This window comes from Pseudonaja textilis, chromosome 7 (genome assembly GCF_049901715.1).
Source record: "Pseudonaja textilis isolate UNSWEBS1 chromosome 7, rPseTex1.2, whole genome shotgun sequence".
Lineage (NCBI taxonomy): Eukaryota > Metazoa > Chordata > Lepidosauria > Squamata > Elapidae > Pseudonaja > Pseudonaja textilis.
The window spans coordinates 33,289,432-33,311,847 of NC_141996.1; the positions used below are offsets into that span (position 1 = coordinate 33,289,432).

The following is a 22,416-nucleotide window of genomic DNA, read 5'->3' on the forward strand; positions in this document are numbered from 1 at the left end:
ACAGAACCATATAATTCAACTCATTCTTTTCCAATGTGGGAGTTCTGAGACATTCATTAAGTTGAACATAGGGTCCTTTTATACTGATCCTAACAGCAGGTCTTCTTTTTGTAGAATTTCTGGCTAGCAGCAGAACAATGTATGCAGCTTTTGTTCTATGAACCCCAGCTAGGTAAATTGTAATGAAGAAATTTAAAATTATTACAGATCCAAAGTTTGAATTAATTCTATCAAAAACTCTTTTTGTATTAAGAAGGTTGGCATAAGCTCAGCTAAAAAATGGAGATGAGATGCTCATCTTTTCCTAGTCTTTTTAGAAGTATTGAGAACACTTTCACTCCTTAAAACTTTAATTACTCTGTCAATTACTATGAATAAAGCATTGAAATCTTTGCCATTGTGTGACAATGTTGTCAATGTGAAGGGTATAACTTTGAGTGAAAAAGTACCGCTAAAATGCTGAAGCTAATATTATAGTGCGTGTCTTAATACAAAGTCAGGATAATGAAAAATGCCATTCTTTGTAGCAAATAGATTTTGCTATAGTTCAGTTAAGAAAAATAAAACTCTGTGACAGGGGTATACTTTTGTCATTTATTGTATTCAGAATTCACTAACAAGTTCTGTTCTTACATCATATTTATCTGGGCCAGGGAAGGACTTGAATCTGAGAACACCAACAAGAGATTAGTGTACTTTCAAATAACCTTGGCAGAATTAAAAATACTCCCAAACACATCATATACAGGTTCAACTAACTTTTTCTAATCACTTGTGTTGTGGGAATACAGACATGTTTCTATGCAAGCATTGCAACTGATGATGACTCTAAAGTGGACAGAACACCTAATTCTTATACTATAATTAAAATAATCTTATATATTCCAAAAGTAAATAAACGTCAAGACTAAAGAGAAAGCCATAATCCTAAAACCTAAAAAAGATTTCAACTACCACAAGGACTCAACAGAAGCTAGGCCGGTTCCAACCAGCCAGCTCCCTGAACACTATGTATCCTAAGTAGCATATGATGCTTCAAGTCATGATGGGTCCTTCACGTGTACGGGCAGAGGGATTCCAATTATTGTCATAACAATGTATTTTGGAGCACCCCTTTTCACATTTTTTTAAAATGGTGAAATATGGTTAATAATGTAACAATGATACAATAAGATACAACGATACAATAAGAACAGCAGTGATTAACATGAGCTTAAGGGAACGCCAATAACTATTATAGCCATTATTGTATGAGAGGTATTTGGATATTTAAAATTAAGGTGGCATTTTTTATGCTCAGTCCTCAAGACAGAATGAGGTTTTAGCTCCGGATGCCTCTTGTATTCATAACTGCTACTTGCATTCATAATTCCCATGAGAACTATGGGAATGTATTGTTGTGCAAGGCCCCTAGCTTGCCTTATAAAAGTTCTACTGATATCTTGATCAACCGTGGTGAAAAGAGCAAATTCTTTGTTCTGAAAAATTCTTGGTTTATGGAAGTAACTAATCTCTTTCAGCCTGACAGAGTCTAATTAGAAGCCCCACCTTTGTGCCTGGCATAGATGAAGAAGGAAGCCAAAGTTTGCTGATGTACTTGTGCATTCCTGATTCACTTGTGAATATTCTTCCCCATTATGGGTTTTATGGGTTTTCTTTTTATCTCTGTTGGCATTTGTGCAGCTTGGGAGTTCCTTTTGTTGTTGCTTTTATCTCTTACTAAAATTACATTTGGCTTGCAAGGAATGCTTATGGTTTTGTTATTCCATGGGATGTTTTTTGAGGTAATCAAAAAAATGATAAACGAATGACTTGTAGTACAGGGCAAATGTTTGAGAATTAAAAATCTGAATCAAATGTTCCAGAGCTCCCCTGCTTCTTTTATTTCCAATCGACTACAATTTGCTGGTCAAAGAGGAAGGGCTGATAATTTGATAGTTTTTCAGTAACATCCAAGAGTTCATGAAATATCATATATATTTTTGCACAAAACAAATAAAAACACTATATTTCCCAAATAATGATTTTTAATACAGTTACCATGTTTGTTGCAGCCCAAACCCATTAATTATTAGTGATTCCTTGGTTTAATGGTGTTGGTGGAACGAGGCAAGGAAATAGAAAGTTGGGTTATTATTAAATTTGAAAAAGATACAAATGATGATGTAACAAAATTAAGAGTAATAAGGTCCGCAACCTTCCAGAACAAGAAATTATAATAGTAGCCTATTTGTAATATCCACGTGTATTGTAAGAAGGACCTGCATATGTGACTACAATCCCAAATTATTTCCCTTTCCATTCAAAGTTCTTAACTGAAGTGACATGAAAGGAAGAAATACCTAGCCCTTTCTCATATGATAAAATTAGTAACACTGATGAGCAATTTCCTTCTAGTTACTGGTTTATTTATTACCAGTCAAATAAGCTCTAAAGCTCCGCTGAACAAAATGTTAAGGATAAACCTGAAGATATGTTCCGCTGGGATACAATATTGGAACATATTTTAACTACTGTAGTTCTTGGGGTCATTTATGCAATCGAACATTACTTAAGGTTGCGCTTTAATCATTCTTTTTGTGGAATCTATCTTTATGCATGATTATCCTTGAAATATTTACCTTACCAAAACACTAAGGCTTGATTCAGGATAATTTAATTTGCTTTACTACTTTCTGAAACATTTTTTTGCTTTTAATCACCATGACCTTAAGCTATGTGAGCACCTCTGGTTTGTTCATAATTGGTGATGTGATTCATCAGGCTAGTAAAGAGGCAAGAACTTGAAAGAAAGCACAGCTGCTGAGCAATTTCCATTAGTTTCAGCAGGGATTACTCAAAATACATTCTCTACTGAAGTGTGCCCCTTTTCTCCAATATTTTAAATGAATTTCAACATGCAAAATAATGAACAGAATGAAACATTTTTACGTCAAACCTTGAAAAATGTATTTTTATAATAGAGCAAGGACAATAGCAGTATAGAGGTTGATTTTTATTAATTAAAAATCAGTTTTTTTCTGCTTCAGTATTGATGAGTGCTCTTTGTGAACACTATTCCAACCATCAGTTATTCAAGGAAAGTATGTTTATTCTTCATTGTGAACCTGAAATATCATAAAACAAAGACAATTTAGATGCAATAGAAATTAACATGGTAAGGAAAGAACAATAGGAAACAAATGTGATGCAGTAGATAACATTTAGAAAATCCTTTATTCTCTGTTTAGGCAGCTAAAGTAAAAAATGTTTTAGAACCTGAAAACTTCTGCCTGCCAGTGTTGAACATATTAGTCAGATGAACCAATGATCCTATAGGTATCCTACACAAAATTTTAATATAGTATTTTTTTATGCTAACACTATGAGAGTAGCCCTGTAAGAGAAATTTCCTTATGAGTAAATATGTACAGAGTTCTCTATTAAAAATGAAAACAAAGTTTTTAGTTCCTCACTAGTGCCATTTTGAAATCATGAAGAAATATGGGTTCAGGTTGGGCATATATGAGCTGACTATGACTACAAAGGCTAGTAGCTTTGGTTCCCTATGTGGAAAACACTTTAACATAAGAAAACATGTATATTTAAGACATGTAACTTGCTCCATGCATAATTGCTTAGTAAACAGTGACATCCAAGTCTTGATTTGCTCACAGGTAGAGCATTAAGGACATCTGTCTGTGCCTGAAGTACTTATCTCTGGATTGTGAGCAACTACTGTTTAGTGGGAAACTTGTGGTATGTCTGCTTCCGCTCATTGATTATCCTAGCACTTATTTAGAGTTCTTGAAGCACATCATGGCATACATTTCTCTGGGGTTTTAGACACGCATAACTTTATCCTCAAATCGTTGTCTGAGACATTAAAACACAAATTTTATTACAGTTAATAAAAAAATATCTCAAAAGAAAATTAGTCTACCATGGTACAGCAGCCACACTGTGGGGTAACTAACACATGTTTACATCAAGGCTTGTAAAGTAACTGTTTGATAAAACTACCTCCATTACAAAAAGCTGTGTAGTTGCAACATTTGTAGTAGGTTCAGCATGAGTTCTTCTTTTATATTTTCTTAATCTGATATTTACATAATAATTCATGGTACCCTGAACTAATATTTTGGCTCCGAAATCATCATTAAAATGTGTAAGACATCTTTAGTAATGTTTATATTGCTATGGAGGATTTATATGTAAGACAAATGAAATATTCAGTATCTGGAATATACTGGAGTAAATACACTCCTTTCTTTAACCACTTTTCTGTCACTTTCCTCAAGTTTGCTTGCCTAAAAGTAAAACATGGAATATATAACAGTTAACCTCTTTCATTTTATGATCCTTCCTAACTCTGTTGCATTGATACAATATCACAAAATGCCAGGTCAAAATTTACAGTAAAGGAGAAAATGTAGTAAGAATGGAAGTTACTTGCACTCAGGTTAGTTACTGGTTTCTTTTTCCCAGAATCCTTTTTGTTTCAATAGCTGGTGTCCAAATGGTTTTCCTGAATATTTTCTACATTTGACTATCTAAAGCTTGCATCCAAATTAAATTATGCTGATGGTACTTCTTATATCCTACAATGATTGCTGCTTCAACTGACTTTTTGCATTTGTCCTACGCAGGGTGGGATTCTACCAATTTGCACCTATTCTCTAGAACCAGTTGTTAACATTCTAAGCAGTTCGGAGAACCGGCTATTAGAAGAAATTACTGGCCTAATCCTGTAAGGAAGGCAGGAAGGAAACATTCTGGTATTGCTTACAGAAACTGCCTCTCCGTTAACTCTTATTACATTCTTGGCAGGACCAGACTTCCTGTCTCAAGAACTTCTCTGGAGTTTTTTCCCCTCTTTTGCTGGTACTTTGTTCGTGTGGAGTGACCATTCAAAGTTACAATGGCACTGAAAAAAGTGATTTATGACCATTTTTCACATTTACGACTGTTGCAGCATCCCCACATTCATGAAATTCCAGGCGAGGAGATGCATGCCTCAATGTGAGTGATATTGAGTTGGCCAATAACATGACCACCAAGCCACACCCATCACCTAAGCCACGCCCACAGAACCGGTTGTTAAAAATTTTGAATCCCACCCCTGGTCCTATGGGCAACTGAGAGGGGCTAAGTGGTACAATCCACTGCTAACAATATGAGGAGAATTTGTCAGCTTTTGCCTATCAAAATATTCATGAAGGGACATGTTGCTGTTCTTTGTGCAAGCAAGACTATTCCACTCTTATTTCCTTCTGCCCTTGAGGGTGATTTTCTTTCCCTTTCTTCATACCCATGTACTTTTATTCTTATCTAAACATTATAAGTCTTCTCTATAGAATATTAATGCCTGCTTTTAAGTTCCATGTTCAGTCTTTCTGCACTTGTTTCAGTCACTCAATTGCATCTTTTATTCCCCTTCATGCTCCTTTTTTTGTTTAAATTGCTGATATTCTGGAGAAAAACATCATGGTATTTATAGTCTTCTTCAGAGCCAGTCTGCTATGTGGTTAAGGCATTGGATTAGAAACAAGAGATTGTGAATACTAGAACTGAGGGATCCTTGGTATTCTCTGAGCTGGGTTGTTTTCTTGCAGACAGTTCATTTCCCAAACTAGTAACATTATCAGTAGCATTAGAAGCACTGATAGTGTTACCTAGTTTGGGTAATAAAATATCTGCAAAAAAACAACCAAGCTCAGAGAGCACCAAGGAACCCTCATTTCAGCCCTGAGCTACAAATATTTTTCTTTATTGGAGTACTAGTCCTGCCTGGTATGAAGCCAGTTGGGTGATCTTGGGCCAGTCTTTCTCAGCGTCTCTCTCAGCTCTAGAAGGAGGCAATGGCAAATCACTTCTGAAAATATTGCCAAGAAAATGGCAAGAACTAGCAAATGCCAAGAATAACATAGGGATGCAGACATGCACAGCATGCACATATACACTTCTCTCCAAGGTCTCCTCAATTAAGGGGTAGTGCATGACTTCTTCCACTGAACCTTTGGTTTGGTGTGGCAACAAAATTGTAGGCTTCGGACTAACTCAAGAAATGAGGAAATGGAATTGCATGGGGTCACTTTGTGAAGGCAGGAAATGATCCCTACTTTGTGTTCTTTATCTATTGCAACTCAGGATCAGTCAGGAGTATCTGAAGGTCTTACTAACCAGCATTACCTGTAAATGGGTGATCAGGATGGCACTCAATATTTCAACAGCCTATCATTTGTGTATTCTTATGAAGTGACAATGTAGCTGGTGTTCTTTAAAGTTAGCTGTTGGGATAACCCAGGTTATGCACATAATGTGAGTAATAGCATATCTTAATTCCACTGACAATTGATACCTGATTTAAATGGAATTTTGGGGTACACATTTGCAGTTCTGACAGTATAGGCACCATAATGGTTTGGTATATGTCTCAAATATCACTTTCACTATCATCTGTTTAAATTTGGCCATAAGGATTACAGTAACTCATGTGAGACTTGTGCCAATGTTACAATTTCTACATATTAATCTCAGCACTGAGTGAATAGGTACAGGTCTAACAATAGGTCTTATGCCAAAGGTTCACTGCTTTTAAGAATAGGGAAACAAGTCAAAATTGAACTTTGCTTAAAATGCTTACTGCTTTTAAGGAAAACAAAGCCCCAATACATAATGCTTAAAGAACAGAGACAAGATTAGGAATGAGCCTTTCCTTCAAATGCTTTCTCCTTCTGGGAAAGAGGCTTCTGGGAAATTTAGATTTCAGCAAGGCATTCGACAAAGTAGACCACAACCTACTTCTTAGTAAGCTAGAAAAAAGTAGAATAGATAGCACCACCACTAGATGGATTCGCAACTGGCTGACAAACCGTACTCAATGAGCAGTCCTTAATAGGTCTAAGTCTACATGGAGGGAAGTAAGCAGTGGGGTGCCACAAGGTTCTGTCTTAGGCCCAGTACTCTTCAATATCTTCATTAACGACTTAGATGAGGGAATAGAAGAGGAACTTACCAAATTTGCAGATGATACTAAGTTGGCAGGAATAGCTAACACCCAAGAAGATAGGCTCAAGATCCAGATGGATCTTGACAGACTAGCACACTCGGCCGTATCCAACAAAATAAAATTCAATGTAGAAAAAAGTAAAGTCCTACACTTAGGCAAGAAAATACAAAAGTGACATATAGACTGGGTGAAACCAGGCTTAATAGCAGTAACTGTGAGAGTCTTAGTGGACAACCAGCTAAATATGAGCCAGCGGTGTGCAGCAGCAGCCAAAAAAGCTAATGCAACCCTAAGTTGTATTAACAGAGGGATACAGTCAAGATCAAGGGAGGTACTAATACCACTCTATAAAATCTTAGTAAGATCACACTTAGAGTACTGCATCCAGTTTTGGTCATCACATTATAAAAAAGATGTTGAGATTTTAGAAAAAGTACAGAGAAGAGCAACCAGGATGATTAGGGGACTGGAGACTAAAACTTACCAAGAATGGTCACAGGAATTGGGCTTGGCTAGTCTACTAAAGAGAAAGACCAGGGAGACCTGATAGTAGTCTTTCAATATCTGAGGGGCTGCCACAGAGAGGAAGGGGTCAAGCTATTTTCTAAAGCACCTGTAGGCCAGACAAGGAATAAACAAGGAGAGATTTAACCTGGAAATAAGGAGAAACTTTCTGACAGTGAGAACAATCAAGCAATGGAACAGCTTGCCCTCGGAAGTTGTGGGAGAGCCACTTGAGACTTTCAAAAAGAGATTGGACTGCCATTTGTCAGAAATGGTGTAGGGTCTCCCGCTTGGGCGGGGGGGTTGGACTAGATGACCTACAAGGTCCCTTCCAACTCTGATTATCTGTTATCTGTTATTTGCTTAATCTATGGATGGGCCTTTTTGTACAGGCATTCTGCTTAAGAATTGGAAATAACTACTGTCAATCTTCCTATGCTGTTGCCTAATATATTCAGAACAGAAAGATACCTGTATGCCAGTCAGCCTCACCAGCTTCTCTGACTACCAATATTTACCACTGCCTATATTTGCCAAAAGGGACATGGTGGTTCAGTGACTAAGACACAGAGCTTGTCAATCAGAAAGATCGGCAATTCAGCAGTTTGAATCCCTAGCATCACGTAACGGAGTGAGCTCCCGTTACTTGTCCCAGCTTCTGCCAACCTAGCAGTTCGAAAGCATATACAAATACAAGTAGAAAAATAGGGACCATTTTGGTGGGAAGCTAATAGCGTTTCCGTACGCCTTTGGCATTTAGTCATGCTGGCCACATGACCACCGAGATGTCTTTGGACAGTGTTGGCTCTTCAGCGTTGTAACGGAGATTAGCACCACCCCTAGAGCTCGAAATGACTAGCATGTATGTGCGAGGGGAACCTTTACCTTTATATTTGCCAAAACTTCCCCAGCTAGTGAACTGAACTCCAAAAAGATCTGCAGCAGTACAATGATGCCATCCAATCTGCCATTACAGCCTCAAAATCAAAAGGTTTGCCATATACCACACAACCTTTCAACTTTCAAAGCCATTTTTCTTTATATCAGCTGCCTGTTTCCTCTACTGTCATTAAAATCCATTTCTTTCTACACTAGTATATTATACTGTTGCCCACAATGCGTAGTAGAATATGTGTGTCTTACATCTATGCTTGTCCTCTTCTTCACAATCTAGCTGCTTGATTCTGAGAGTTTCTGAAGCAACACAATTGTGTAACCAGCTTCTGTTGTCTTCACTGATACAGTTGCTCAATTCAAATTACTGACCAGCCTTCCACTAATTCTGGCACCTACTTACAATTAGATTATGGAAAGTAAACCAATTGAGAAGTGAAACCCTTCTAATCTTTCAAATAAAATATTGCTAAGAAGCACAATTTTATAAATTAGTGTCACATTGAGATTTGTCATTCAATGCCTTTTTGTGTCTTCCCAGAAGTGGTTCTTGTTAAAATAAGGATGGCATCTTGACATGCAAAATTGAATTGAACACCTACAAACATTAAATCTTTGGTTTAACTGATATCAGGTCTGATTCACAAACCTATTTAATGTAAATTTCATCCAATAGCAGAAATGAATTTCAGGTTGTAATATCTTCTGTATACTTAAATATCAGAAGCAGAATTCTGAAAATAACATAATTGCCCTCACATGCTTCTTCTGGGTATTCATTTGGCACTCATGAGACCAGAATGTAGATAAAAACAAAGCTCTTTTTGTGGTCTCATGACTAATATTGTAAGGGAAAGTGGCAAGATTGCGAGGGAAAAACAGGCAGTCGGGTTAAATATTCTGCATGTAGCTTTTTTTACATTTTGAATTGGAAAAAAGTTAACTGCCTCCAAGTTTCCAAAAATTGCTAGATTTTGCACATCCTCCCTATATTATAACACCAAGCTGTGATTTTATTGTAATATTTGTAACTGCTTAAAAAAGGCAGCAACAGGACATGTAAACGCCGTATAACCTGCAGAGATGGTTAGTCTGCAGTGAGTCTGCTATGTCTGTTATAGAGTGTATGAGGTTGTGAGCTTTTGTTATTTTTACAGGCTGAAGGCATTTTTGTGTTCTCCACTGGCCTCTGGGGAGCCCTCAGAATGGTGACCATGACAACAACCAATGATTATGCAATTTGCCACTAGAGGCCATTCCTTGAGTCTCTACTGTTCTTTTTGGAGCTTTCATTGGGTAAAGTCAGTGAATAATTTCTTTTTGTCCACTACTATCAGAGAAAATAACATGATAAAAAAGATAACATGAAACTTAATTGCCCATAGTATTAAAATCAGTTACACTATTAACAACCACTTTTAAAGCTGTTTTGTGGGACAAATTTGAATTTAAAAAAATCATTTGTTAACTCCTAAATTATTTTAATACTCCTAGATTGCATCTTTAGTTATTAACTGTAATATTAATTACAGTCATTTTAAAAGTACAATGACATGGCCAAAGCATGACTGATTAATACATTTTTAAAAAGGATACCTTTTTAAATACTAATAATCCAGACTGAAATAATATCTTATTATTAGATAGCACCTTATTTCAAGTGATACTCATGTAGTATATACTATTTTTAGCTCAGTGAGAGCAAAAGAGTGGGGCATTACTTACTCCAGCCTAGCATAGTATTTCCAACCATGATGTTTTTCCAGATGCATTAAGAGAATATTTAGATGGTTGACAAATGGGGGGGGGGTACCCAAGACATCTAGATGGAAAAGTCTAATTTAGTGGCCCAATGCTCCATTTCTGGATCTCAAGTCTCATCCCATTTCACAGGAATGAATTTGACAGGAATAGCCTTTTCCTCCAAAGCAGTGGTTCCCAAAGTGGGTGGTACTGCCCCCGGAGGGCGGTGAGATGCATTAGGGGGACACTAAGAGGCAAGGGTGCTGGCAATAGGGCACTAAGAGGTGGCAGGGGGGCGTTCGAGGCTCTGGTCCCACAGGCTCACTGACTGCTGGCCACGTAGCCCTTTGACTGTTTCATCGCTCCATAGCCGGCACCTCAAATGCAGAACCCGTACATGGTGAGCCTTGCCAAGCCTGGGGGGCGTGGAGAGGTGGGAGTTAGTGGAAAGGGGGGGGATCTTAGCTTGCAGGCTGCCCTCTCCGGTGGAAGCAGTGGAGATGCTCCAGAAGACCCAAAGGCAAAACCCTAACAAGGCGCACAGTGGAAAGGGTGGGTAGTCCGGCATTCGGGCCCCCTTCCCTGGAGGAGAACAAGGGAGCATGCAGCACTCTCCGGCCTCTGCCTCTCCAGCCAGCCGGGTTTGCACACAGGATGAAAGTGGGTGCAGCTGCGGCTCTCCAAGGTGCATGTATCTGTTCAGTTCAGTTCTATGTGGCTGGCCAGGACCTAGAACCTAGTCTCCCTCTGCAGTCCGGTTCTTCTGACCGAGCCCTGCGCTTGCTTGCTTGCTTAGTTTCGAAGTGATCGTTCCCTCCACCTCTTTTTTCTGGGCTGCTTCTGCATGCCTTTCTCCTCCTGGTCAGAGTGTAAAGACGGGCGGAGCGCTTCCCCAAAGTTGGGAGTCTCTGAGCGTGTGCAGAGCACCTCCCCTTGCTTGGCCCAATGGAAGTGGACCTTGGGTCAAAGCAAAGAGGGTCAAGTCAGCCGCATCGCTGCCCTGGGGAGGTTGGCATTGCAAAATTGGGTGCCAAAGAAAGAACTGGGGCAGGGGGCTGGAGAAGGGGCAGAGGGGCAGCTGCATTAAGGAGCAGGAAGATCTTAGCCATAGTTTATTGACTAAGCCAGAATCAAACAGCATGCTAAACTCTAAATCAGAATAGCTGGGTTGATATATTCAGCCCGTGTTTCTCAACCTTGGCAACTTGTGTGGACTTCAGTTCCCACTCTGGCTTTGCTCTACTTTCCCAAAGTGCTGCTGCTGCCGCATTCTGTCTGTCTGTCTGTCTGTCCGTCCATTCATCCGTCCATTCATCCATCCATACCTACATACCTACATACATCCAAAAGGTCTGCCTGTCTGCCTGCCTTCCTGCCTGCCTACATACCTGCCTGGCTATCTTTCTGTCTACCTACTTACCTACCTACCTATCTGTCTATCTACCAATATAGATCGATCTATCTATCTATCTATCTATCCATCCATCCATCCATCCATCCATCCATCCATCCATCCAAAAGGTTTGTCTGTCAGTTAGTCTGCCTGACTTCCTGCCTACTGACCTACCTGCCTGCCTACCTGTCTTTCTGTCTATCTACCTACCCACCTATCTACCAATATCTATCTATCTATCTATCTATCTATCTATCTATCTATCTATCTATCTATCTATCTACTTATCTACCAATCTATCTACCTACCTACCTACCTACCTACCTATCCATACATTCATGCAAAAGGTCTGCCTGCCTATCTACCTACCTATCTATCTACAATCTATCTATCTACCTACCTACCTACCTGTCTCTCTCTGTCTGTCTCTCTCTATCTATATATCCATCCATCCATCCATCCATCCATCCATGTTCGAAGCACCAGCCCTGCAGGCACATTGGGAAAGTAGAGCAAAGCCAGTCTGGGAGGGAGGGAGGGAGAGAGAGAGAAAGCAAGAAAGAGAGAGAGAGAGAGAGAGAGAGAGAGAGAGAGAGAGAGACCTGATGCATCAGATTGAAATGAGGTCTAGTTTAAACTGAGGACCTTTTCCACATTGAAACATCTTTGCCAGCACATTGAAACATCTTTGGCTTCTATTAAAGGTTTTGTGGACAAAAAAAACATGGTCAAGACTATCAGGAAGCTCTCACATTTTGTTGAGGCTTTAAACAGGATCCATTGGACCAGATCTCTACCCTAAAAATTACTTTTCCCCAATGCATTAAAGTGCCAATTATGAAGAAGGCAAAACCAAAATTGGTAAATTACAAGGAGAACACACACACACACACACACGCACACACACACTTCCTTCTAACCCTGCTGGAGCAGGTGATTGGACTAGAATAGATATCTCATTATCTTTCTCCTCCTTCCTCCCTCCTTCTTTATTTCTTTTTCATTCTGTCCCTTCCTTCCATTCCCCCCCTCTTTCTTTGTCCCTTTTTCTTTCTTTTCCTTTTCTCTTTCTTTTCTTCCTTCTCTCTCTCTCTCTCTTCTCTCTCTCTCTTTCCCTCTCTCAGGTTCACCCCATTGACTTGACTTGCTTGGGCAGGTCCCTCCAGTGCAGTGGGCTCAATGGGGTGGACCTGCGGGTAGCCAGAGGTTGGTAATTTTTGCTGCCAAGAATCACAAAAGCTTCTGGGTTGTGCACAAGAAGGGACACACATGTCAATGCAATTCAGCAACATAAAATAAAGAAATACAAATAAAACAAATCAACAAGAATCGGCAAAGCATCTCTGATTAGATTTTATTCACTACTACGGTAGAATCTAATCAGAGATGCTTTGCCGATTCTAGTCCAATGAAAGGGAGTGTGTGTGTATGTGTGCGCATGGCTGTCAAAACTCCAAAAACAGGTCAAGTATCTCTGGGGAGGCCAGTCATAAATTAGAACACTTGCTAAACAATCGGCCATTAAGTGAGGACCATTTGTTTGCCAGTCACCTGGCCATGCCCACCCAGTCACATGCCCACCAAACCACACCTACCCGGTCATGTGACCAGCAAGCCACGCCCAGCCAGCAAGCCACGCCCAGCCAGCAAGCCACACCCAGCCAGTCACGTGACCAGCAACCCACGCCCACCCAGTCACATGACCAGCAACCCACGCCCACCCAGTCACATGACCAGCAACCCACGCCCACCCAGTCACATGACCAGCAAGCCACACTCTCAAATTAGGCCACGCCCACAGAAATTTGAATCCCACCCCTGGGTGGGGGGCATCGAGGATGAGTTTGTAGCACCAAGGGGGCGGTGGACTGAAAAAGTTTGGGAACCACTGCTCTAAAGGGACCAAGCAGAGGAGAATCAGGAATGACTTTCACCTTGGAAAAAGTTAATTTCAGTGGCAGATTCTAGATAATCTGCCTATTCTTGTTCCTCTCCCTTGCTGTCCTTTTAGAGATTCTAGCAGAATCATTTTCTTCCACTTCATACCTTTTTCATGCCAATGTCTCTTGACTTGGTCCTGAGCTTATTAACCTGAGATTCAGCAATCTCAGCTCGTTCTTCGGCATCATCCAGTTCATGCTGCTGTTTCCTATATTTTGTAAGGTATTGATTAGCTTGAGCTTCCTGTTGGAGAAAAATATATAAGGATGTAACAATATTTGACTTTGACAATCAAGAAGCAAAGGTCCTTTGAAACTTACAGGCAAGACAAATCAGGTTTATACATAGCAAACTGCCTTTCAGATATATTGAACTGAAAGTTCTATCACATCCACTGGCCAGGGGTTTATGGGAATTGTAATTCTACACCCTTAAAAGGCACTAAGCTTGGAAAGGTTGCTGTACTTCATTGTTAAATATTTAATGATATTATGATAGAAAGCAGTTTTCTTTATACCAATCTATGAAGTTACTGAGGAGGGACTTTAGGATGTCAGGAATATTGATTTCAAGCCTTCAATTGGAGAAGAGATGGCCTAGCAAAACTCAACAATTTTTACAGACAGGAAAAAATAACAAATGTTCTAAACGTACAGGATTTTCAACATTTGTTGTAATGAGTCTGTCCAGGATAATTTAAGAATAACAGACAGGTACAATGAATTACGTTTCATAATTGGTTTGTTTGGTTTTGACTTGGCATAAAGGATAAATCTAACCATTGTGGTTTATAAAAAAAGGTAATAATATATAAAGTGGATTTGCGACTCAGCAAAAATAACAACCAGATTTTAAGGAAGAAACATAATTTAACCTGATTGCATTGCTGTAAGAAGACTGATTTATCTTTGAGAAAATCTTGTGTGTAAGTTGGTATGCAACCACTTCATGCCCCACGGGATTGCAGCTTTCAGTAAACACACAGATTGCTTTGTTTCTGTTCTGCAGGGTAATAAGCAAGATCTATCACTCTCTACTGAGGCAGAAACAGAAAATAGAGTGAATTCTTCTACTTATCATGCTAAGATAAATGATTCCATCCCATAATGTATCATACATTTTCAATTCTGAAGGATGAAATTGTATTTATATACAATGGTACACATTCCAAGTTTACTTTCCTGTATTTCTGATGTTCTTGTACTTCTTTAGCCAAAATGTGCCCATTGACACAAAAGAAGGCAATATAAGACAATCTAGGAAAGCTCCAGGATTTTTGGAAATAACATAAAAAAAGAAAAATGCAATATAATAAAATTTAGTGGAAAAACTAAAAACTAAATGTACAATAATGATTACTATACTACTTACAGCTTCTTCAGCTTGGTGCTTGTAGCTTTTTACTTTCAGTTGCAATTTATCAATTAACTCTTGCATTCTTGTCAAATTCTTTTTGTCTTCTTCTGCCTTTTAATAAATAAAGTATTAACATCAGCAACCATGAGCTATGCACAAACGCTAGCCTGACAGGTAAAGCAGTTTGCTTCACTGGAAGTCTAAATGTTGTTTCTTAAGATACTTTATTAAATTTCATCTTGTCATTCCTCCAGGTAGCTCAGGATGATCTACATCAGACTGCTGCATTTTATCTCATATCAACAAATGAAAGTAAAGGAAAGAATAGGTGAAGAATCACAATTTCTATCACAGCTGGAATATAAAAAATGGTAGCCTTTCTTTCCAAGAAGCAATAAAATACAAACATGTAGTATGTATTTAAATTAACCAAAATATCACCACTGTTCACATGAGAAGAAACTAATGGATTAATCATACACTCTTGCACATTTTAATTATACGTTGTTGTTTTTTAAAAAATGAAGGACACAAATACAATTTCATCATCTGCTATAACTGAAGATGATATTATCACTTATACTGTCTGTTGGGACAATAACTATAGGCCATATCAGTTAACTGTACTTTTAATTGTACTTTTTTCAGGACTACTTTCCAACCTAGAGTTGGCTTTTTTAAAGGAATTATTAAGTTTAATACCATTTTAGGGAAAAAGCTTCACACTTAATATAGAAAGAAGTATGTCATCTTCCAACAGAGGAAACATGGGCCCCTAATGTTTACTCTATCTTCTAACTGATACTATTAATTATTTCTGTTTTTCATTCTTGAAAGTTAACAAATGTTACACTAAATTATTTAACAACGATTAATAACATAAATGTATGTTATAATAATATGTTAACTTAGTACTAATAAATAAAATTGTGATAAAGAAGTTATTTGTCCTTGAATAATATAGTTATAATTATAATAATAATCCTCAAGAACAAATAGTTCTTGTACCAAATATTCTATTCTTTACTTCCAAACTTTCACACTGACATTTCTGCGTTCCATTCTAATCAGGGAGTATTCAGGATTTTAGAAGGAAATATTTTTATCAAAAGTAGAACCTTTTCTTTTTTCTCTCTTCAACACCTCGGCCTCTATTCTCCATAATCCAAAGCTATTTTTGGCTATATATAGTAGATATAGGACAGAATTGCAGGCATGCTTTAAGTTGTTTTTTGCAGCCAATATTTGGTCAGAATTTCTTAAGAAATGTTGCTTTATATACATGAGTGTATTAAAAAAATGTGTTATTTTACCACAATATTTTAAGATAACTAGAATTACCTGGTAAGTCAACTCCTTGATGCGCCTCTCATATTTGCGGACTCCTTTCTGAGACTCAGTATTTCGACGAATTTCTGCCTCTAACTCATTTTCTAGCTCACGAATCTGTACCAATACAGAAATATTGTTAGATTGGGTTTACCATAACACTTGAGCTCAAGATGAACAAATACATAGATTGTAGATGTAACTCACTCTCCTGATTACTGATAATCTTCCAATTAGTCTATTATGTCATTAGAGAGGATACATTTTTTGCTATTTTAAAAGGTTTGTGGAAAGTTTTTAGAATGGGAAGAATGACAGTTCATCTGTCAGAAAACCGATGTTCCCTTTTCTATTCTTAGTTGTACATTTTTACCCAAGTACTGTATTGCTAAAATTCAGCTATATTGTTTCATAGTCTGGTGGTATGGTTTCAGTTTATTTTCTGATAGATGAAAGCTCCCATTGTCATATTTTATTTATTAGCTGCCCATTGGAGTCTGAGCAGTGTACAAAACTGAAAAATCCATAAAAACAGGTATAATATCAAACCAAACTAACAGCCCAGGCTGCAGCAATGTTATAAACAATTCAAATCAAACAAAATAGGGACCCTAGTCAAACAATAATATATCTAAGCCCAAGACCTTATTGGGCTTTTCAGAGATTTTCATAACCTTAGCAGAAGGAACACAGTCCTTTTCTCTGGCGGGATACTGTTCCAGAAGGTGGGGCTGCATTAGAGAAGTCATTTTTTTCCTTAGTCCCACAAAGATGACAGTGTTTATTAGAAGGGACCTGCAGTGTATTCATTTTGCTCGGACATATCAGTCAGGGAAAAATTATTGGAGAGAAATAGTTCTTCAGATATCCAGTCCCTTTTTTATCAAAAGATTATAATGAAATTCAATTACTTTCTTCTGAATTTTGTCCCTACAAATGGGGTGAGAAGCACAGGGCCTAAGCTATATGTTGTGGTTTGTAAACCATATTTTAGAGTAAAATATGTGAAGCCAATGGGCTATGCGTCATTGAGTTTGTAATTCAGGAAATTAACTATATATAGTCCATGAGATTATGGATCTGTGCAACCCTGTAATTTGCAAAAATGTTGGCATAAGGCAGTTATATAGTTTAATTATAGGAGGCAAGAAACAGGATCCTTGAAAATGATATCAAATAGAAGATTAAGTTGAGGAAGAGATACACCAGTTTTTCCCTGAATTAAAATAGCAGAGAATCCATACCTAGCCCACTCAATGTAGAGGCTGGAAGGAAGGAGATTGCATAGCAGACTTGAGTTCAAGATAGGCAAAAAGAAAACGAGCTAAAGATCTGACCCATCAAAACATGGGACATTGGCAAAGATAATTTAAAGGGAATATATAGTACAATAAAATCAGGCAGTACAATACAGAAGCCTGATAATGGCAGATGAGATTCTGCTGAAACGTTGCTACAACTTTAAAAGCACAACTACAATGATGTGAGAAAATACCCGAACAAAGCTGAACAACATACATGTAAGTACCCACGAAAACTTAAGAAAACAAATATATATATATATGTATGTGTGTATATGTATATATAACTACAATGACGTGGGAAAATACTTGAACAAAGCTGAATGCCATATATATATATATAGGCACCAAGGCTGATAGATAGACATTCCACAGAAGCTACTTGAAAGACTTTTCTGGAAAATCAGTTCTTGGCATTCAGGATTGGTTCTAATGTTATCACAAGGCCTATTTCGGCTTTAAAAATTAACTAAAAGGATGGGTAAATATAATAATAATTGATTTATATTATTTTCTATCATTTTAAAGATATACTTTAAATCAAAGTATACTAAATAACAACATTAACTCAGCCAGAACTATGCTCCAAGTACACATTTTTGAAGTAGGCAACTACCACTTGATTTGAATTCAAAGAAAAATACCCTCGATTCCAGCTTCTGAATCTGCTTCTTGCCCCCTTTGAGGGCAATTTGTTCTGCTTCATCAAGTCTCTTCTGTAAATCTTTGATAGTCTGTTCCATATTCTTTTTCATGCGCTCCAAGTGAGCACTGGTGTCCTGCTCTTTCTTAAGTTCTTCAGCCATCATTGCTGCCTGAAATAACATAAAGATATGAAATGGTTATCTTCTACAACACTAAAATGCTTATTTTCAGTTTTATGATTTAATGAACATAGGAATTTAAAGTTCTAGATAAATCTCCACAACTAATTATAGATAATACTGTTCTAAATAAGTACTATAACAAAGCAATTATTTAGGCTGGAATGAAAAAAATAGGATGTCTACTTACATCAGTGATTGCTTTTTTAGCCTTTTCTTCAGCATTCCTGCATTCTTGTATAGCTTCTTCCACCTCAGTTTGTATTTGAGTAACATCAGTCTCCAGCTTCTTCTTCTGGTTGATTAGGCTTGTATTCTTTTATTTCAAAAGGAAAAGGAATGTTCATTAGGATGACAGGATCTTTTGTAGCACTGGGACCAGTGCCAATAAGATAAAGTATAATAGTAGCCTTATTCATATTCCTGGTAGAATAACTCATATTATTTCCAAGAGACATACTAGTGAAAAATAAATCAGGTCAATTTCTGATTCAAAGTAGAATCTTCCACATCAGATCCTTCTTGATAACTAGAATCTGAGAGAGAAGTCAACCATGAATTAAAAATGATATGTGTGTTAATATAAATTGGATGAGGAATTCTGAGTATTTGCCAGACAAAAACAACAAAGAATCTTGGAGTTGTTTATGAGATGCATCTATGGACGCATAGCCCATTAAACAATAGCCCATTAAACAATAACACAACATATTTGCTACATTTGTTGAGGCCTCAAGTTTTTCTATACTTCTGCAACCTGAAAGAAATCTCTCATCTCTCAATAAAATGGGTTCTATGTTTATGCAAGCAAAAAAAAATCCTCTAGAAAACATGATATTATAAGGCTTCTTTCATGTAACTAGTTTGCAAAAAGATCACCAATATTGGCTGATAGGCTGATCTATAACTTAGAAAACAGCAGGAAGCAAGAAACAAGTAATCTACCCAAGATGATACTCTTGGAAGTCCCCTTATTTCCACAAGAAAGAGCTATGACATGGACTTTCATGGAAATAGTGGGCTTTAAAAGAACTTAAATAAGTTACATAATTCTTGTACTGAAATTATCTGGATATTCTCCAAAGCTCTTGCAGCATAGAAGAGCCTTAAAATTTGGATGGAAATTTGGATGGAAAAATGTCTAACAGAAAACAGAAATGGATGGGTAAATATTCCCTTAAGCACAAGGGTTTTTAAAGAAATGATTGGTCACATAAATGTACAAAGGCAATTTTCTTTGACCTAGAGGCCAAAAGATAAAATTTTAAATATTGGTCAGTTTGTAATATATACTTTATTCCTTTTTTCTATTCACACAGAAAGAAACCCTGGTGGATAAATTTATTATTTCCTATATGTTGCTCTACAACAAGGAACCACAAAGATATTTCTTTATGGGAAATGTTGGATTTATTATCCACCAGGAGACAGAGAAAATAATACAGGCAAGCTAACCTGGGTGTGTAGAAGGTTGACACGTTCAGTGGCTTCTAATAATTCTTGTTCTGCCAATTTACGACTACGTTCTGTCTGGTCCAGCACAGCCCTCAGCTCATCCAGCTCAGATTGGAGAAGAGTATTACGTCGATCAGTGACTGCCAATTGCTCTTTGAAATCCTCATTAAGATGTGTTGAATCATCAAGCTGCATTTGCAATTCCTGAAAGAAGATGAAATCTCACATATATCTGTCTATCTGTCTCCTGCTACAGTCATGGAATTCCTGATGTCTTTATTCACACCTAGGCTTAACTGTGTTTTGTTTTTACTGAAACCAGCAAATATTATGTAAATACGTTTCATCTTATTATCTTGGAGCAGCTATAAGATCAGTAGGCAGGCAACTTGAGCTACATAATTGTCATAAAGAGAACCAAGACCAATTTCAAATTGTGTGTATGTTTTTTTTAAACTATTGGTTGCTTCCATGTCTGCTTCTTTAGAAGTACAATTCTCCAAACATTTTGATTTTTCTTAGGGTTTTCTTCTCACGGGTGAGCAGAACATGCCATCTTTTCTCCACTTACTTAATAAATAAACAAGCTTATGTGTTTTATACCTTGGTAGGCACATCTCTGATTAAAAATATAAAAAAAAAATACAGAGAGATGAAATTAAAGGACTACTGTACCACTTTTAAATGTGTTGATGCCCCACTTCCATCTAGTTTTCTATCTTTTTCTCTTCAGAGTAAAATAAATATGTTTTTAACAAATGCATGAAAAAGTCTGATTTACTTCAAAACAAGCTAAAGAGATCTGAATTTTCTTATTTAGCTAAATAACTTTGAAATTCTGGCACATATGTACATACATACAAAGATAACTGCATGCTTATGTAATTCCTATCCTTGTGATTAATATGACCACTATATCTAAGGGAGTAGAAACAGGAAAAAATAAAATGGAGGAAAAGGATGCGAACTACATCCTGTTATAAATTGCATACTAATGTGAATATGATACAATGACTTGAAATAGCATTAATTGTGTGAGAAGGATAGAGCTTCTTAAGATTATTCAAGCTGCACACTCACCAGGGAAAAATATTGATAGATACCATGGCAAATGTACAGTCTCTAAACTCTGTTTGCCATTGTAGTGTAAAATGCAATTTATGAAATATGTGGAAAAGACCAAGTAGTCTGGCTGATGACATTTTTTATTTTTCCACACCCAACAATTTTCTCATATTAAGTTATTTTATCCAGGTGGACTTATCGTCTTATTTTAGAATTAGATAGGGAAAAAATCTTGTATCTGACCCTGGGTTGGCAATTCAAAATTTTCCTTACAACACCAAATTTGAAACTTAGCACTATATGGTATCTGCATCTATTGGAGTTTTGCTGCTGTTGTTATGATATACAGATTTCATTAACAATTTATGGAATACCTTTATTTGAGTCTGAAGGATGCGTGTGGCCTTAGTTGCTTCGGAAGCATGCCGGTTAGCATGACTCAACTGGATTTCCATTTCATTGAGATCACCTTCCATCTTCTTCTTCAGCCGGACAGCCTCATTTCTGCTTTTAGCTTCAGAATCCAAGGTAGCCTGAAGTGTGTCTATTGTACGCTGCTGGTTTCTCCTATTTTTGAAATATTTTTTAATATACACACCTTTCATCCCAAGTCATCTTCAAACATTGTTTTACTATCAGGAAGGCTGTTATATTTTTGTCTATCAGACAAAAGACAGTCTGCCTCAATTTTTAATTCTTAAAAAGTGATTCCAGTTTTTTCTTGTTTATTTCCTTTTGTTTATTAATATATCTTTTGTCAACATATTGTGCAGACAGTAATTATCAATCAGTCTTAACAACATTCTTGCAAATTAAGACAGCATGTGCAGATGGTTCAACAGATTCATAAGCAGAAGTAAATTGCCCTCTTCTGCATAATGTGTTACTGGCAGAACAACTATGAAAAAAAATCTTGTGATGGTTAAGAAATATAGATCACTTGTATCTATAGTAGTTCTTATTGATAAATTTCATTGGATCTCTTTTATGTTTCTTTTTCCCCAAAACCAAGACCCATTGATTGCTATAGAGTCTACTTCTTAGTAACCTTGTTTAGAATTGTGAGCTACTTAGAATTGAATAGAAAATTAATACCATTCTATGTTTGGCAATAATAGTAGATGTACAATATAAATGTAATTATAACTGCTGTGAAGAATACCAGAAACTACTTCTTTATACATAAACATATCCTTTCTGTGTATCTTTCTTTATATCTTTCTGTTTTTTCTACCTTTTTCTATTTTTTATTGATTGCACTTTTAGCAGAATTTCTGTTCTTTCTTTGTTTTCTCTAATTATTTTATTATTCCTAAACATAAATGCATGTGTGTAATAATTAGTTAAAAAAGAACTGTGAAGAAAGAAATATTTTCAGAGGGTTTTGACTGTGTAGCTCTTAAATATTGGGCTTGAATCTTTATGAGTTCATTTATAATTGTATTGCGAAATTGCAGCAGTTAGTCTTTTACAGACAGTCTAGCCAATTTAACAATAAATGTCAAGAAGAGAAAACCCAGTTCTCTCAAGAACGTTCTCTCTAGGAAAACGTAAATAAGATATTGTATTCAGATAGAAATCTGTTCAGTGTTCTTTTTCTCTCTTTAAAAATACTAACCA

General features: G+C 37.0%; 1 protein-coding gene across 1 annotated transcript in view; it reads right to left on the reverse strand.

The window, feature by feature from the left end:
- Positions 1-1,877: 1,877 nt before the first annotated feature.
- Positions 1,878-22,416, reverse strand: part of MYH15 (myosin heavy chain 15) — a 92,427-nt gene continuing 71,888 nt past the window's right edge. The window contains exons 35-42 of the mRNA XM_087937409.1: positions 21,171-21,363; positions 19,732-19,935; positions 18,467-18,592; positions 18,097-18,267; positions 16,164-16,268; positions 14,838-14,933; positions 13,572-13,709; positions 1,878-3,107 (exon numbers count right to left, since the gene is read on the reverse strand). Coding sequence (XP_087793535.1) covers positions 3,090-3,107; positions 13,572-13,709; positions 14,838-14,933; positions 16,164-16,268; positions 18,097-18,267; positions 18,467-18,592; positions 19,732-19,935; positions 21,171-21,363 — 1,051 coding nt within the window. The 3' untranslated portion in view covers positions 1,878-3,089. The remainder of the gene's footprint in view (positions 3,108-13,571; positions 13,710-14,837; positions 14,934-16,163; positions 16,269-18,096; positions 18,268-18,466; positions 18,593-19,731; positions 19,936-21,170; positions 21,364-22,416) is intronic.